The 18,275-nt window shown below is 35.5% G+C and overlaps 1 protein-coding gene across 1 annotated transcript in view; it reads right to left on the bottom strand.

Annotated features, from left to right (window-relative positions):
* Cadm2 (cell adhesion molecule 2) overlaps window positions 1-18,275 on the bottom strand; it is a gene marked incomplete at its 5' end in the record, with an annotated part of 279,743 nt that overhangs the window by 194,769 nt on the left and 66,699 nt on the right. Inside the window, one exon of the mRNA XM_057763908.1 lies at window positions 8,535-8,684. Within this exon, the coding sequence (XP_057619891.1) occupies window positions 8,535-8,684 (150 nt within the window). The remainder of the gene's footprint in view (window positions 1-8,534; window positions 8,685-18,275) is intronic.

Raw genomic sequence — 18,275 nt, 5'->3', positions numbered from 1 at the left:
AGGAAGAAGTTAAACTTTCATTATTTGCAGATGATATGATAGTGTACATAAGCGACCCTAAAAACTCCAGCAAAGAACTCCTACAGCTGATAAACACATTTAGTAGCATGGCAGGATACAAGATCAATTCCAAAAAATCAGTTGCCCTCCTATGCACAAAGGATAAGGAAGCAGAGAGGGAAATCAGAGAAGCATCATCCTTCATGATAGCCATAAAATATCTTGGGGTAACTCTAACCAAGGAAGTGAAGGATCTATTTGACAAGAACTTTAAGTCTTTGAAGAAAGAAATTGAGGAGGATACCAGAAAATGGAAGGATCTCCTTTGCTCTTGGATTGGGAGGATCAACATAGTAAATAAAAATGGCAATTCTACCAAGGGCAATTTGTAGATTCAATGCAATTCCCATTAAAATCCCATTAAATTCTTCACAGATCTTGAGACGACATTAATCAGTTTTATATGGAAAAACAACAACAACAACAACAAAAAAAAACAGGATAGCCAAAACAATCTTATATAATAAAGGAACTTCTGGAGGCATTACGATCCCTGACTTCAAACTCTATTACAGAGCTTCAATATTGAAAACAGCTTGGTATTGGCATAAAAACAGAGAAGTCGATTAATGGAATCGAGTAGAAGACCCTGATTTTAACCCACAAACCTATGAACACCTGATTTTTGATAAAGGAGCTAAAGTATTCAATGGAAGAAAGAAAGCATCTTCAACAAATGGTGCTGGCAGAACTGGTTGTCAACCTGTAGAAGAATGAATATAGATCCATATCTATCGCCATGCACAAAACTCAAGTCCAAATGGATTAAAGACCTCAACATCAGTCTGAACACACTGAACCACTTCACTATTTTTATAAAGATGAATATGACAAGTTGGCACTAAAGAACAAACACACACACACACACACACACGGCACTTTAGACTACACAACCTCCAACAAGATGACAGCTAAAAAAAACATCCCAGTAATGAGGTATAAAGCATCCAAATGAACTTATGAGGCCATTCTCATTGAAACCATCCCAAGGCTCTAATATTTGGTTTATTTACAGAGAATATTAATTTTCAAATAAAACATTTTGAAAGACATTACAGAATTTTTCAATATAAAAAATAGCAGTTATAAAATGTTAAGTATATAAAAGTCTGAGGAATTCTGAAATGTCCCAAAATGGAAGCATTCAGTTATGCACATGTAATATCAAATTTCCAGTGTTGATGTTCTTATAGCTTAGCAGTCACAAGAATGTTGATATGTTTCCTGTGAATGTTTCACTCAAGCCATATAATCAAAAAGAAGTAGAGGTAATAATTACATACTGTACAACTGAACAATTTCCATGTATTAATGTAAATGGTGTCACCACAAACAGAAATGGAAGCTTAACATCTACATCACAATTCTGGAGAACGGCATTTCATCAAATTAATTTTTCAGAATGTAATTTTGTTATAGCAACTTGTTGTTCCCTCTAAAGAAGCAGTGTAGCTGGAGGCAGTTGTGAGCAAAGGGCAATCCAATGTTATATTGGATTTATTTGCACTATGTATTAGGCATCTTACTTTCTGTAAATCCTCCTTCCTGTCCTTTGCTTTGTGGAATACTGTATTCAGGAAGCCTTGACATGCAGTTTACATTTGTGTGCATCCAGGAAAGACACTGATAGATCAGAGTCAGAAGAACAGGAGATACAACTCGCATCTTTCCACTCTGCTGCCAGAAGTCCGTCCCTTTGCTTCTGTTTTAGGCCACAGGGAGGAGCATTTCCCACTGTTGCTAAACCCTGGTGTTTCTTCCTCTTTGGCAATGGCCTTGAGCAGTTTGTCTCTCCATATATAATTTGTGCATTCTATTTAACTCAAAATTAATACTATTTTCCAAATGTAAACCCGATTCCTTTTGATTAATATCTATATTTTTGCTACAAGATTTTCTAATTAATGTGAAGTTATTGTGGTGTGGTAGGGTTGAGGAGGGTGGTACACTGAAGAGATCAACTACAAAGAAGGTGTCTTTTGAGTAGTGTCCTACAATAAATTACTATTTCTGCCAGAAAAAATAAAATGATCAAGACTAAATGAAGGCAACAAAAGGAAGCCTTTTTGGCAACTCCATATCATACATACTAGGCAAGAGAAATTAACGACTTGTCATTTCACAAAGTAACCTACATAAGGTTACTATTTACAGTCTTCAAATACTCAAGGGTCTTTTTATGCAAAACATGGAAACGCCTTCTGAACCTATGGTTGAAGACTGTGATTGAGGTAAGAAATGCTAACTATATTGAAGGCTATTTAACAATTACATAAGAATTAGGTAAATACAAGAGAACAATAGTAACTGTGTATTACTGTGAACAAAGAAAATACGTGGTATTTTTGAAGAAAGCAAGAGGAAATTTAATACTCTCCACCTCGATACCTGCTTTGCTTTCTGCTCATCTTTAATATTTTAAAGCTTGTCACATTGATTGATACCAGGTGCACAGATAGACACTGTGAAGTGTCACTGACTGGTATGGAGCCATGAGAAGCTTACCTTCATTTAAAATTCACCTCATTTTTCTTCTCCTTATCATTTTTGTTTTAGGGAACTTAATTCATGTTCTTCCTTTTGCATTGTTCTCAATATGAATGTAAAATCATCAACAGAATAATTGGTTAATTAACACAGTGACTTGGTGCTTTTTGAGGGGGTAGATTTTTATTTTCACTCCTTTAGGAATTTTGTAAAAATTTTGGACCATATTCTTACATGTGTATATGTATAAAGTGTGCATGCCCCAGTGTGTGCATGTTTATGCACATATAGGGAATACTTTCTATGTGTGACTATGAAAGAAGGACACTTTGTTTAGTGTCTTCCCACATCATTACACTTTATTTACTGAGACACAGTCTCTTCTTGAGTCCTGAGCTTATAATTTGGCTGCTTTGTGCAGAGATCCCCTATGTCTGCCTCCCAAATCCTGGGAATAAAGGAATCTACCACACCTGCCTGGAATTTAGCAAAAATGATAAAGTAACAATGATAAAGTAAATATGATAAAGTAAAATATCAGAGTAATATAGTTTGCATTTTTATATGAAGACAAATCTAAGCACACAGAGTTGTAGCTGTGGGATGTGCACACTATATATTCCTAGAGATGTTTGCTAAATAGTTGTCAATAGGAACTAATCGAAGTGTTCTTTTCTGAGAATTAAGTGATCAGCTTTTGCTACTTCAATTGTTTTATACATTGCCATGTGAGGAACAGACACTATGATCTAATTGATTTTTTTTAAAATTTCTATTGCCAAATACCAAAGAACATTTCAGTGGAGTAAAAATGATCTCTGTCTTGGTCTTTATATACCTGAACAATTCTGCCTGCTTATCTACCATTTAGAACAGTTTAGATGAGCTCTGTGATAATTGAAAGAAGAGAGTCCTAACAAGTGAATATTCTCTGAGCCACATGTGCCAATGTTTTCTCTATACCTTGTGGACCCTGGCATGGTCTTCCTGATTTGATTTTTCATTTTTATCTTCAAAGTTCTTAAGTATGAAAGAAAATGATTTCTCCATAAGCTCTTCAGAAAGGAGTTAGGTTATAATTGAATTTCTACCTCAAAGTTTAATGACTTATCTTTGGGTATGTGCAAAAGCACTTAGGAACCTGTTAAAACTACACTTCCAATCTGACATCTAATCACCTTTGGAGAGGTGTCCATCAATACTTCCTAATAGTCTACAGGCTTATGATTTCAACCACAATTTCTTTACTTGTTTAACTTTTGATATTTGTGTTGTGACAGCCATGCGATTCTTCTTTGCCAGCTTCTTATTCTACTACCCATGTCTATAATTCAGCAAGGTGGTTATGCAAGGTAGAGAAAAATATACTTCCAGGAGAATGTTTCCAAAAAATAACTCTCAGCTGTGTAGCAGCATTTTATATGTGACTAGTATTCTTAAACAGTAGAATTATAAGTATCTATTTATTTTAAAAGAGTCTAAGTACTGATATTGTCATGTAGCTTCTGAATTGTCCAGCTCAGGTGTAAGACATTTTCCTTATTGTGTAATTGCTCATTTTAGTATTTGTTGCAAAACCTCTCTCTATGTGCATTTTAACGGTGTTAAAGGAAAGTCTTCTCTTCAAGGAAAAAGTAGGTGGCAAAAACAAAAACAAAAACAAAAAACAAAACAAAACAAAAAAAAAACCACAGTGACAGAATGTGGGACCCAATGATGTCTATTTGCAATCCTAGCACCAGGAGGAGGTGCTAGGAGTCTAAGGTCATGCTCGGCCCTTATGGGCACTGCAGATCCAACCAGGGTGTATAAGTCTTTGTTTGCAACAATCAAAGAGAAACAGATGGGTTACAAGACCCGAAGATTTTATCTCCAGATCCTCGAGTCTAGGAAGTTCCTGTTAGAACCAAGATAAAGTGTCAAGATTCAAATCCCTTCACACCTCTCCTTAGCTGTAGGTTTGGGAACAACTCTCCTTGGCTCTTGGATATCTCATTTCCCTTAGTAGCTGTGGAAATTACTTACCACAATCAACATGCCAAAATGTAGGAAAGATGATAATTTTTATTTAACTTTGATAAGAAGTGTGGCCAAGTAAGATTCATGTTAACCAATACCTTCAATTTCCACAGGTGCCTTCATAAATATGTTTCTGGACCCACACATTTGACAGACTCCTGCTTAACACTTTAGCTGGTTAAAACATGCCCAGTATCAGACATGCTTTCTTATAGCTCATAATTCTAAGGAAGCAAGGCTTCTCCAATAATGAGGAGAATTGACCACTACCCTGAATTCTTCATTCAGCCCAATCAAGGACATAAGAATTTCCCTTTCTAAGTAGCTTAACTGAGTACTCAGAGTGCCTCTCAGAGGTCATATTAGCAGTATGCTTGGTCCATTTTCTTGAATAATTAACCCCTCTTCCCTCCAACAGACCCTCTATCTTTGGTTCTTCCCTTCCCCACACTTCCATTTCCTCCCACCTCCTCCCCTTCCCCTCCTTCCCCTCACCCCTTTTCCTGTTGTAACTTTCCCTTTCTTCCTCTTTCTTTTTAGTGTTTTCTGTAACCTAAAACAGCACAGAAAGCCCAGTTTATGGATGCAGAACTCTTGGGAATACAGACCTCTTTAGCTCAAAGGGTCCCACCTTCAGTTGTTTCTCACCATCATTTCTAACATTAAAGTTTTTAGAAAATGTTACATTTGAACAATTGAACTTGAAATATATCCTAGATGGTTTTTGTTGTGAACGAACCACTGGCAATTCAATATGCTATAGAAAAAGGAGTCGTGTTAATATAGATCCTTTAAAACAGGGATATGCTTGAGCTTTTAGTAGTAACAATCAACTTGTAAGAGCTGGATAATAAAGGGCACTGAAAAGAAGCATCTGTGGTATCTGACACAGGGTTGGCTTCTGCATTGAGCTCAGTCACAACTTTGCATATTTGTTGGTTGAAGGTAAGTCTCAAAAATGAGAGTAGATAGATAAATGCAAAACAAAGAAGGTGGGAAATCTGCAATTTGAAACCTTCAAAAATACCATCATTTTCAAATTCTTTTAGTTGAGAACCATTATGCTGGATATTTGCTCAGTTAAGATATCATACAAGAACTGAATCACTGAGAGGTAAGGATAATGACCATGCTAGACTGGTACACATAAAAGCGATTCTCTGCAAACTTCTTTCCACCATAGTATCTCCTGTTAGACAATGAGAGAGGTGTGATGGAGGCAGCGGGGAGTGGAGGAGTGGGGTTTTGCGATGTAACTGTAAACTCTGATTGAGAAAAGGAACAGTTAAACAAGTGCATACTTCAGGAATTACCAGGAATAGATGCATTAGGTCTTTTACAAAAAGTCCAAAGATGCAGGAATATATTGGTAGACAATGCAAATATACTCTGATTTCCTGACTGCATAATTAATAACCAGAGTAAGAGTTGCCCTCTTGGCAGATACTGTATTACAAGCTGCTCTGTTTATGACAGGAAATATGCATTAGCTTGAAATACTCAGAATCAATTCCAGCTATAGATGTTCTATAAAAGATAACCTATAGCAACACAGAATGGGAGGCAAGGGCAGTTAATATAGATTTTGTCTTTGTGCCTTAGGAAGTGACCTCTTAATTCTAGATGTCAACCATAAACACACTTTCAAAGATCTCCTGAAAAAGTATAGGATCCATTTAAAGGTAGAGCTTGTTAGCATACAACATGATGAACGTACAACAATAGGGTGATCTAATGTTATTTTATCCACAGTTGTTGATTCTGACAAATTTCTCTTTGATAGTATTTTATACATTCAAAAATTACTGTCTGAGAAATGGTTAAGTTGATAAAGTAGCTTCCCTTGCTAGCTTAATAACTTGAGTTTAATCCCTAGAAACCATCTAAATAAACTGTTGTGGTGGTGCCCTTCTTCTAATTCAAGTACTGGAGAAGAGACAAGTGTATGTCACCAGCTCACTGGTCAGCCAGACTAATCTATTCAGTGAGTTCTAAGTCACTGAGAAGTCCTGTCTCAAAATAAGATGACAGTGCTCCTCAATAAGGCACTTGAAGTTTTCCTGTGGATTTTAAACATGCTTGAAGATGCATGTATACACACACACACACAGACAGACACATACACACATATCCAGGTAAGAGTAAGCATACAACACATAATACACCCATAGAAAATGCACTTCTAGGCAATATTGTTTAATACAAGGAAAGAAAAAGAAGTAATGCTACATTCATATATTTTAGCTTTGTCCTAAAATGTACATAACTATGAAATACAAAGTATGATTGTATAAAAACTGTATAAAGGCATACTATGCAAGTAAAGAATTCCTATAACGGAAACCTCAGAAAGCAAAACTATTATTGTCAAGGGACTAGAGTATGCATCATTTGTCACTATTCACAGCTAGGTCCATTCAGTGGTTATCCTGAAATGCATACCTCACAGAAAGCAGAAATTATTGTCCTCCAATGATTGGTAAAACACTAGTTTATGTGTTACCGTATAGCTAATCTCTAAAGCCAGTATTGCAATATTTTATTAATATAGAATACAGTGGGCTCATTCATTCTTTTGGAGTCCTTGAGAGAAATTCTGAGGACCCCTGTTGGGCAGGCAGTTCTACTTTTAGGCATAGGCTGTTAGTGGAACAATCCCTTGGGTATCTAGCTACCTAGCTAGCACATAAATATTTTAAGCCTGACTTCCTCCACAACCACATGAACTAGTTTCTCAAAACAAAATTCAAAATATCCATTCATCTACCTTATCATTTCTCTTTCTCTGGAGATTTTCAGATTGGGATTTTTGAAGAGCAATATACACTGAGTCATATTTCCAGCCTGTGCATGAAGGTAGAGACTCTCATTTGTCTGTTCTCTAACCGATGTTATGCAGAGACCTTCACTGTGTTTAAACTTAAATATATATATATATATATATATATGTGTGTATATATATATATATATATATATAACCAGTGTTTCATTATATATTTAAAAACCTGCAGAATTCATTTTCAGTTGTTAACATTAAAGAGGGAAAAAGGCCACCTATATATAAATTCACGGTCAAAATGTTAATATTTAAAAATTAAGGTGAATTTAGTTTGCCTTATTTTTGTCTAAAAAAATTAAGCATATAAGATGTAAAAATATTTTATATGTAATACCTAAATAATATTTTCTGTTTTATGATGCAAATTTACTTATAAATGTTTCCATATTATATTACATTTCCACATTATTACATTTCCTGAAATCACTATTTCGTCTATTGTTATAATAGTGAATTAAGCATTAACAATTTGACATATATTATTTGATGTTTGCTTGAGTGGTAGTGTGTGGACTTCTTCACCACTAAACATTTAAACCATAATCTATGTTTTATCTAATTAGATACCTTAATTAATTAAGGAGTCCAAATATATCTTATTCCTAGGCACAGATAAATACAGGTTCTTAATGAACCTGTTTTAATCAGTTTGTTAAACACACATATTGATGCTCAATACATAAGTCATTTTCACAGTTTTTCCTTGCTCTTTCAATTGATGAGAAGAAATCTATAAAATAAAACTTCACCAAATAAAAGCGTCCTTTAACGACATAAAATTAGGATCATAAAAATAGCAGTATATTACTCAATAGGTAATAAGAATTCACTCTGTAGACAAGAGAGCTCCCAAAGTGAAGGGTATAATGAGAAAATGGCTACAAGGATCGAGCAGGAAAAGCACTTTCCAATAGAATTGAAGCTGTTTATTTTATTAGAAAGTTGACACAGGTTATCTTCGGTGTTTATGACTTGCAAACTAAAGTATTTAATATTTATCATGTTTAAGTACAAGCAGCAGCAGTTTAGTAATCAAAAGGAATAATTTGAATCATCTTAGGAAAATAAATTCATTATAATTAGAATATTTCAGAACATGTTTAAAACATTTCTGAGAAAATGTATTCACCTTTCTTGTCATCGAAGTACAGAGTCTGTTGAGCTGGATTTGACCACTGGAGGGAGGTGTTATCATTTTGATCAACTCTGCAGGTCAAAATTGCAGTTCCGCCTTCAACAACCGTTACATTCTGAGTTAGTGGAAACTGCCCTTGGCTGCCTAAAAGGAGATTAAAAAGAATGTTGATTAAATGAAAGTTATAAAATGATAAACTTCCCAAGATCTACACTGAACATCAGGCTTTACTCAAAATAAGATTTAAACCAATAAAATTACACATTAAAAAGATGGAAAAGACATTTAAAATACTTAAGACCACCCTAGTGGTGTACCATTAAGGTTCCTTTGCATTTCCTTTTATTTCTCAGAATATGTTCCCCTCCTAGGCACACATGGAGACATATTCCAATAGTAACACAATAACCTTTATTTTCTTTTGGCCTAAAATTGAGTATGTGGTGTTAGATGGAGCCGTCACTGAAGGTAAGTCAGGCAATGATGTTGCATAAATTAAAGTCTTAGCAGAAGTATAGGAAACACACAAAACACTTACATGGTAGTTTTCTATAATGCGGAAAAAAACCACATAATATACAAAAACTAGAACATTAGAGTGAATTTATGATAAAGTAAATGAAAACTGAATCCCACTTCACAGGGAATCCTTATAAAACGGTTTTATGTTTTCTGAAATGCAGAATGTTGGCAAAACTATGCAACTATTTTATAAAGAATGTCCATCCTATGGAATAGTCATTGAAATAGATTTCAAAAGCCTAGTCTGGTGGCATGCACCTGGAGTTGTAACGATTCAGGAAGCTGAAGACGCCCCTGCATTCCCGGAGTTTGAGGTTAGCCTGAAGAGCAGCAGCAAGAACAACAACTCTACACACCTCACATATGTGTGTGTGTATCTGGTGGTAATTCAGCAAATATTTATAACTGTCTTGCTCATGTTTCCATAATTGTCTATATAATCAGAGGAATACATCTTCATAAATTCTTAAATGAATCATCAACTTGGATAGTGTCAGATATAACCACGTTTTTTATTTTTATATGCATCGTTTCCATTATTAATGTAATCTGAGATAAATTTATTTAAAAATACACTTCTAATAATTTAAACAAGGCTACTGCATGCACACACACACACAATATATACATTTTAGCTCTACATGCACAAACAGTAAATTCATTTTATCTTCGTGTGATGTTCTGAAGATAAACTCTGTCAAGTCTGATAACAAACATTCACAGAGGTAAAAATGCCTTTCTAGAGCCAGGTTAAAATACGATTACGTGAGCAGGTTAGCTCGATAAGTCAAAAATAATTTACATATTCAAGGGCATTAGGATGGCTTAATCATACCCGTGAAATATATTCCCTTTACTTCTTTAGTTTGTAATGATTCTGTCATTACTCCAAGTACCACTTGAAGTTACATGGGAGTCATTGGCATAAAGAAGTTTATTACCAAGAAGCCTGTTGATTGGCACCAGCAGACACAGAAGGGCCTAAAGGGAAACATTTCTTTCCAGCCTTAAATGACACAAGAACAGAGGTTCATGACCACATTACATAATTAAGACTTTCGAGTATTAAAATCTTTTATCAGGAGCTTTCCCTTCTTAATGCCAGCCCCTTCGAGTCACCATGATGACTCCCTAGGACACCTCCCTTTAATCTTTGAGATGGATTTTAAAATTGACATCTGAGTTTTATATAAAATATTCTTTGATGGTTTACTTGAAAGTCAACAGGAACCCTAATGTGGTGTGCCTTGCCTTCATGTCAGAGATGACCATTAGCAAGGAGTTCAGAGAACTATCAATCGTGTAAAATGAGGTGGGACAAAAACCAAAACACACCCAGACCAACATGAAATCATATACAGAGTGGGACTACTTGCCTGAAATTATCAGCTCCTAAACATGGAGCTCAGTAAGGTTTCACTTTTTTTTTTGTCGTAGGTTCCCTGCTGTTAATGTCATGCATAAATTGGACAATCCAGGAAGAGGTGTTCCTTCAATATAATAAAGCTCACAACTGCTGATAAATATACATGGTTCACCCAGATGATACTCCGACTATCAACAAATGCATAAATAACACTGTCGGCCTCTTCAAAGAATTCAGGAGAAAAGGCAGTGATGCTTGCTACAATTTTATCTACTACATTTGCAAAATAATTTTCAGAACATCCCCACAAGAAAATATTAGCCTTCTCATTTCACAGATGGGTAAACTGACACAGGGAGGTTAAGTGATTTTTTTTTCCCCCGTGGTGAAACAAAGTCAATGAACCATTTGAAGTTGATTCTGAAAGTTTAACATTTTTTCTTCTCTTTCCCAAAGGCTGCTGGGTCAGAAGAGATGTGTAACTGTTTGAGGAAATGTGAATTCACCACCAAAGGAGAAAAATCAATAATCATTTTTATAATGAAGTTTAAGTTGTAAAATTGGATAAGAGAAATGCCAGTATTTACTGTACTTAATACTTCTGTGCTATACAAGAAACTAATTTTAATCACTATTTTAATATTCACTTACTGACCCACCAAAAAAAAAAAAAAAGAAAAAAGGAGAAAATTTTAGGATTATTTACCTCTAGATATTGATGAATGTCAGTACATCTGCATCAGGACCTTCAAGGGCAGACATGAGGACAATGTCCCTCCAACATCTCCCTTTAAGGTTTCTGGCTTTAAGGTAGTAAGATTCCAGTTCCCTAACTCTTGCAGCATAAAAATCCTTGAAGTCAAAGAATTTAGCTTTCCCAATAGAGAGAAAACTCATGTGGAGATCAACTAATCCTAAATACCCTTAGGATATGTGGTTTCCAAAATCAATTTAATAGCCTGTGTAGCAAGCAGTCAGACTTCTTCTCAGAGGCCTGCATTGCCATTTATTGCTGTTTCTGAGCAGGAGAGAAGACTGTGTGGCTGGGACCTTTCTCTTCAACTCCTCATGGCTCAGCTTTGCCTTTCAATCTCAGGATGTCTTCCTGAAGGAGTTTTCTCAATCCGAAAATGTCATATCACATCAAATTAGAGATGTCTTTTCAGTTCATTTATTATGTACATATCATGTGGGATATTCTGCTTCCTTGTCTCTCAGGAATCCACATTTGGAATACGAATAAGAAAGAGAAGTTCGTTAATGAATCAGCAAGGTAACTTCAACCCTGACAAAAGCTGATGGGAAGGAAGAAGAAACCTTGGGTTCAGTGTGCTGGCTTGGATTTGCTCAGCAAGCTTAGAAGCAAACATTTTCCAGGAAACTTTTGTTTGCAATTTACTAACTCCTCTCTCTGATCGAATTCATATTATTATTTGTAAAAGTATCTTTTCCCTTCCTCAATTCTAAATCAATTAAAAGTTTGGTAGCCTCAGTCTATGCCCGCCTGCCTTAAAAACACACAGGTTGCTTACAGTCTTTCTTTCTTCTCTTTTCTATCCCCAGAAATGTAATCCCCCAGTATCATACCTAGTACTCAAAAGAACCCAGCTGCAACTGTCTATCTCTCCTGCCCTCATATGTGGATCCAAAAGACCATCCCTTTCTAACTTTCCTTCCCCAACTCTTGGCTCTATTCCATCCTCCAACCCCCAAAGGCATTCCTGCTAAGCCAAGGGTTGCACCTCCCATAGCAATAATTAGGGAGTAGGCAGATCCACACTTCTCCTCCTGAGATTGCATTACTCCAATCTCAACCTAAATTCTGTAACAGGAAAATTACTGTGGCTGCCCTTTCCTGGCTGAAGCTACTCCCATGGAATCACAAAGACCTCCCCTAACCTTCCTTCCCCTAACACATCCCATTACCTTAGCATCATCAGGCATTGTTTGGTTTGGGAAGGCACTCTGCAGGTTACCAATAGAGAAACATGGACACCAACCCAACTACAAAACCTTTGGCTTACAATTTGTCCTGCCTGCATAATGTGCTAGGGCAATTGTGGAAGTAGCCAGTGAAGGTCTGATTTGATTAGTTCAAATTTAATTATGTCCACTCCATGAGTAAGAACCTGTACCTAACACTGCTTGAGTAACCAAGAAGTAAAGAGAAGATAGCACAGAGACCTAGGATAAAACCAAACAAGAAAATAAAGATCAATAAAATGATTCCTAAGGATAGTCTGGCATGGTCATAGATCAGTGCCTTATACATTCATCATCAGAGAGGCTTCCTTCAGCAGCAATGAAAATAGATACAGAGACCCAGGGACAAATATGGCACAGAGAGAGGATCTATGTTGGAAGTCTCTATCAAATGCCTCCTCTTGGGGCTCAGGGAATTCCACAGATGGGGAAGCAGAAAGAATGTAAGAGCCATTTGGGATGGAGGACACCAGAGGAACATGGTTCTCTGAATCAACTAAGCAAGATACATATCAGCTCAGAGAGACTGACACAGCAAGCAAGGGCCTACATGAGTCCATACCAGGTCCTCTGCATTTGTATTATAGTTATTTGCATAGTATTTTTATGGGATTCCTGACTGTGAAAATTAGTAGGTCTCTGACTCTTGTGCCTGAGCTTCATACTCTTCCTCAAGTTGCGTTGTTGTGTCCAACTTTGGTATGATAGTTTTTCTTATTATTATTATATATTTTGTAATGTTCAGGTGTTATATCTTAGAAGCCTGTTCTTTTCTAATGAGAGACAGAAAGGGAGACGATCCAGAGGGGAGGAGAGGTGGGAAAGAAAAGAGAGGAGTAGAGGAGGGGAAACTATAATCAGAATATACTGTATGAGAAGAAATCTATTTTCAATAAAGAAAAATACTGTAAAAAAGCATTTGGTAGAAGGGTATCTTACCAGGGCCACAGTTATCCTACTTAGAACACTGTATTTCAAAGGGAATCTCCCAAGGAGATAGCCATATTCAAAGTGAATATATTTCCTTAAAACACTGGCCTGTATTTTCATTATAGTTTGTGAGAGTAGAATGACCCAAATGTAACTCAGGTGTGCTAAATTTGTTCAGGCTTATATAAAGGTATAAAAGTATAGGCTTCTATTTCACTAAAATAAGTGGAAATATATAACAAATCACACATTAGCGAAATACAACAAAAACTCTTTAGTTCTTTTTGAAACAGTATTAGGAGTATATGAAGAATATAAAAGTAGTGGTTGAGAACAGATACACCTAATACTATTTGAGACCCCAAATGGGCAGGAACTGGTAGAAATATATTGTACAAAATGTATACATTAGAAAATGATAAAAAAAGTTCATCATTACTTAGCTATTAAGTGAACAGGGTCATATTTCAGCTTTGTTGGATGGATGGATTTCTTTGATTAGGAAATTCTTTTCCTTTTCTCTTGTATCAACACCCTTTTGAATTCCTTTTCTTTGTTATCTCGCCTGACCTATCAAACACTGCCAAAAGTTATAAAACATGCAGGGAATTTAAGGGATTATGCTCATTGTGCTATAAATGAAGACATAATACTAGGTGCATTTGGTGTATTAATGATTTAATCTGCAGAGTTCATCTCTTCATCATCTCCATCTTGAAAATCATGGCACTCGGCACAGAAACCTTTAGACATGTGCCCTCTCCAACAACCAGAAATGACAGAAACAAGAGTTTCAAAGCTTGCCTTCTCTTTTCATCACTATTTGTTTAATCATAGACTGTTATAAAAGAATCTGAATATAACTGTGCTTCTGTAACTGTGATATTAAGAAGTGTCATTTGCAGCCAAGCATTGTGAAGGCACATGCTTACCCTCGCAACTCTTTTCAATAAGAGAAAGTGCATTTGAAATTCAGTTTAAGCGTAATGTGTGCAACGTCTGAGATTCCATTGGATGAAACTCTAGCCTTCTTATACTCAGTGACATAACTGGTAGCTCAAAATTGATCGCAGAGGGAGTATTTTCTTCATGGAAATTGGCAAACACTATAGGCCAATGATTTTCCCTTCAGAGAAAGTTGTTAAATATTTACAGTGAACCACAGAAAGTTATCATTTATGTCTCTGGTTGCAACAGCTGCACAGGTTTTTAACTTATTTTTTTCTTCTTACCCATCATCAGTCTAATACAACGTTTTGATACAGGCTCGAATATACCCTCTACTCATTGTCTACTGAGGTTGAGGTGCTCAATTTCCAGTTTACGTCAATTTAACATCTGTGGTTATAAACTTTCACATTTATACAGATATAAATTGATAATATATAACTAAGAGAGAAACATAAAGGAAATAATGTACATATTGGAGTGCTAAAAAATATTTATATAGCAGAACAAGTAGTGCCTCTAGTTTTTGATTTCTCCAGTGATTCCATCTGTATAATTAGGGAATCTCAAACTAAAAAAGAAGCAAACTGAACCTTTCCTCCCATTGACACTTAAATTCTTTAACAGCCATCCTTCACCCACAAACTTTGAATGTGCCTTTACTGTTATATCACAAAATTATCTAGGACAGTATCACACAAAGTAGCCATTTCTTAAGTAAAGAACATCGGCAATTCATGAGAGACTGGAATGGACCATGAGAACAATAAAGCAATAAGCAAAAGCAGGAGTAGCACTGAAAGCAGATAAAGATACATGTTTTAGCATTGGTCCCCAAATATGACTGAATGTCCAGCAACAACGAATTTCAAACTTTGCTATCTCTTCAATGCATGAGTGTTAACGATGGTTTTCTCCATCTCTTTCTGAACTAACAATGAAGCATAAACCACAGCTGTGCCTAGTGTAACTGTGCATGACTGCTTCCTCTCTGAGAGCAATGGTCACCTGATATAGTCCTAGCCAGACACACTGAAGCTGAGGCTCTGTTCTGCTGAGAGGGAATAAGTTACAGTCAGTAATTTTTAAAGGACAAATGGAGAAATTTTGTGGACTAATTGACAACAGCTTATAATTATTATTTATCTACCTGAAAATGAGAAAGACTCTTTGAAAGAATGGTTCAGAATTTTTTTAAAAAAATGTAATGGAAAACAAACCAGACAGGAGAATATCAAGACACCCAGTTTTCCAACAAAAATGTGTCAAAGCCTCCTGAGTTAAACAGTGGTATGGAATTTTACTCTCTATTTTTGAGTGTGGTTCCATGTTGTTAAAGCTGCTAAGTTTAGCTGCAGAATTATCTAATTCTCCAAATGTATTTCAGCCTGAGTCAAATATCACACATAATGTTTCAGAGAACTTAAAAATATTTTTGTTTTCACTGAAGAACAGTATTTATATGCAAAATACATGTTTGTGTTGAGGTTCTTTTTTATTAAATGCAAAATGAACATATGTAACATATCTAAGTGTTGTGAAATATGAAGGCCAACAGTAATTGAAAGAAATAGGCTGCACATTTTAAAATGATGTGCAATACTGATTGGTTATTACTTAGTGTGCTTTTGTGTCCGAGAATAGACTCTGTCTGTTCATCTCCCCCCCCCCCCCCCCTTATTCCTTCAACCTTTTCTTTCCTCCCTTGTTGTCTATCTCTATTATCTCTTCTATCAACTACTTTGGGAGTACTTAAGTAAAGAACATGCATCTTACAAAGTTCAAGATCATTCATGTTGCCTAAATTAGAGTCTAAAAATACAGCATGTTATTACTTCCACTAAATTACCAAAGGCATTCCAAACAAATAACCTTTTAATGTGAAAGTTGTGGCTCAGTAGTTGTGCGAACTGAAACATGTATTGCATACTAAAGCCTATTAGATTGCAAAGCACAAATGCCATTAACACATGCTTAAAATTCTCAAGAGAATAGCGATGAATGCAGCATCATGTGAGAAGGGAAATTGGAAAAAAAAATTGAGACTGATAACTAAGAGCAAATTAGTTCTACTTTTGGAATAGCTCTGTTCTTTCACAGACTTACTTAGAAATTACTGGTCATCTTTTCTGTCTTATTTTCTACATTCTAAATTTTAAGAATTTCCTAAAAAAAATTGACTATACCAAATAATATCCCTTTTTTTGAATCTACTTCCTTTTCTTTCTTTCTTTTTCTTTTTCTTTTTTTTTTTTTTTTGGACTCAACTTTTCTTTTAGAGTATAACACCTGGTCTCTACCTTCTGTGCCATCTCCCTCAGCCCAGCCACTGTGGAGCATGGCCATCAGACTGATACAGCCTGCCAGTTTCCATAGAGACAGGATGCACATTGGAGACCTGTGTTCCATTACAACTGCCAGACCAAAGCTGAGAAAAGACAAAGCTGGCGGGCACTGGGTCTTGCAAGGCCAGGAAAGGTTGGAAGGACTTTCTCTTCCTGATATTGAAGCAAAACAGTGCCAACCTGGCAGCTTCGGGAGTTACGATCCTGTAGACCAGATCCTGGTGTCCACGGTGTCTATTGTGAGCATAGCACTCTGATACCAACCCAGGCAGCAGAAGCTCTTGCATACCCCAAACTTGGCCCTCAGTCTTTGCTGGCTTCTGATCCATGACAAAAGGCTCTTTCAGATTTACAGTGGCACCCGCAGCTCCTGACCAACAAAATCATATTTTTTTCCCTAAAAATTCCTTGTCTTTCTCTTTTCCAGAACGTAAAGTAAGTTTCTGTTATCCATAACAAACCACAGGGCTTATGGAGAAACACGTCCACAATTTATCCATACAATGATGCTTAAGAGGTGATCCAGTAAACTACATATTATATACTGTAACCTTCTTTAATAGAATATTCCCAGCAAAAGTGTTCTTTCTACATTAACTGATTTTTTTAGCTTTTTTCATTATTTTTATAATAGTCAGTTTTATCACTAAATTCATATATTCTTAATTTAGAATTGCTTAATTTTTAGAGAGTGCTTATCCATTCCAAATGAATGTTTTATGTGAATGGGTTATCTTCTTGTATATAGTTCGTTAACATGTATTTCAATATACTTGACTATTTAAAATTTTAGTATGTTTATAGTTATATCTATACAAGGAAATTTTCCTTAATTTTAGTTTATATTTTTAAAAATTATTACCAGGTCCAAGAGCAAAACAAATACAAGCTTAATTACATACAAACATATTTAAGGATTTGGAGCATGCACAGATGTATTTAAGCTCAAAATAAACAGAAATTTGGTATAATAACCTTACACTGAATTTTAATTTTATTAATTTGTAGATATTTAAACCATTCTTTCAAATGTTTTTGAACTGTCTCTCTTATACAAAGTATAATTAATTAAAGGAGTGCATTTGATTTTTCAAGCAAAATCTAGGCTGATAATTCCCCACATTTACTTTTAAGAATACTGTTTCATGCGGAATGAACAAGACTTACAACGTAGTAACTTCACATGCTAACTGATATACATTTGAGAGGCAGCCTTCCAGAGAGAAGAGATGTTTGGCCATAATGATTGGCCAGTTCACATTGGAGCTCAACCATGAAACTAAGTCAAAAACTGTCATGTCATCCTGAACGAAACACTCTGGAAAGGTGGCCCTCTTCTCAAATCAGGGTCAGTGATGGAGTGGAGGACAAAAATAATTTTCTGGAGAAAAAAAAATGGGTGTGATATAATCATTTAAAATTGTACTTCCTATAGGAGAAATTTAATCAGAGTCTAAAGGATAGTAAGGTTGGCTGTATCTATATATCTATATACATCTATCTATCTATCTATCTATCTATCTATCTATCTATCTATCTATAAATCTGTTAAAAAGATATGTCTGAGAAGGTTCTTATAGTAAGAAATGATAAATAATACTAAATTTAATAAATTTTAAATATCAAATACAATATAAATTT

This window comes from Chionomys nivalis, chromosome 3 (assembly GCF_950005125.1).
Source record: "Chionomys nivalis chromosome 3, mChiNiv1.1, whole genome shotgun sequence".
In the NCBI taxonomy this organism is placed as follows: Eukaryota; Metazoa; Chordata; class Mammalia; order Rodentia; family Cricetidae; genus Chionomys; species Chionomys nivalis.
Note: the sequence above shows the minus strand (reverse complement) of the source record. Positions and strands in the feature narration are given on the sequence as shown.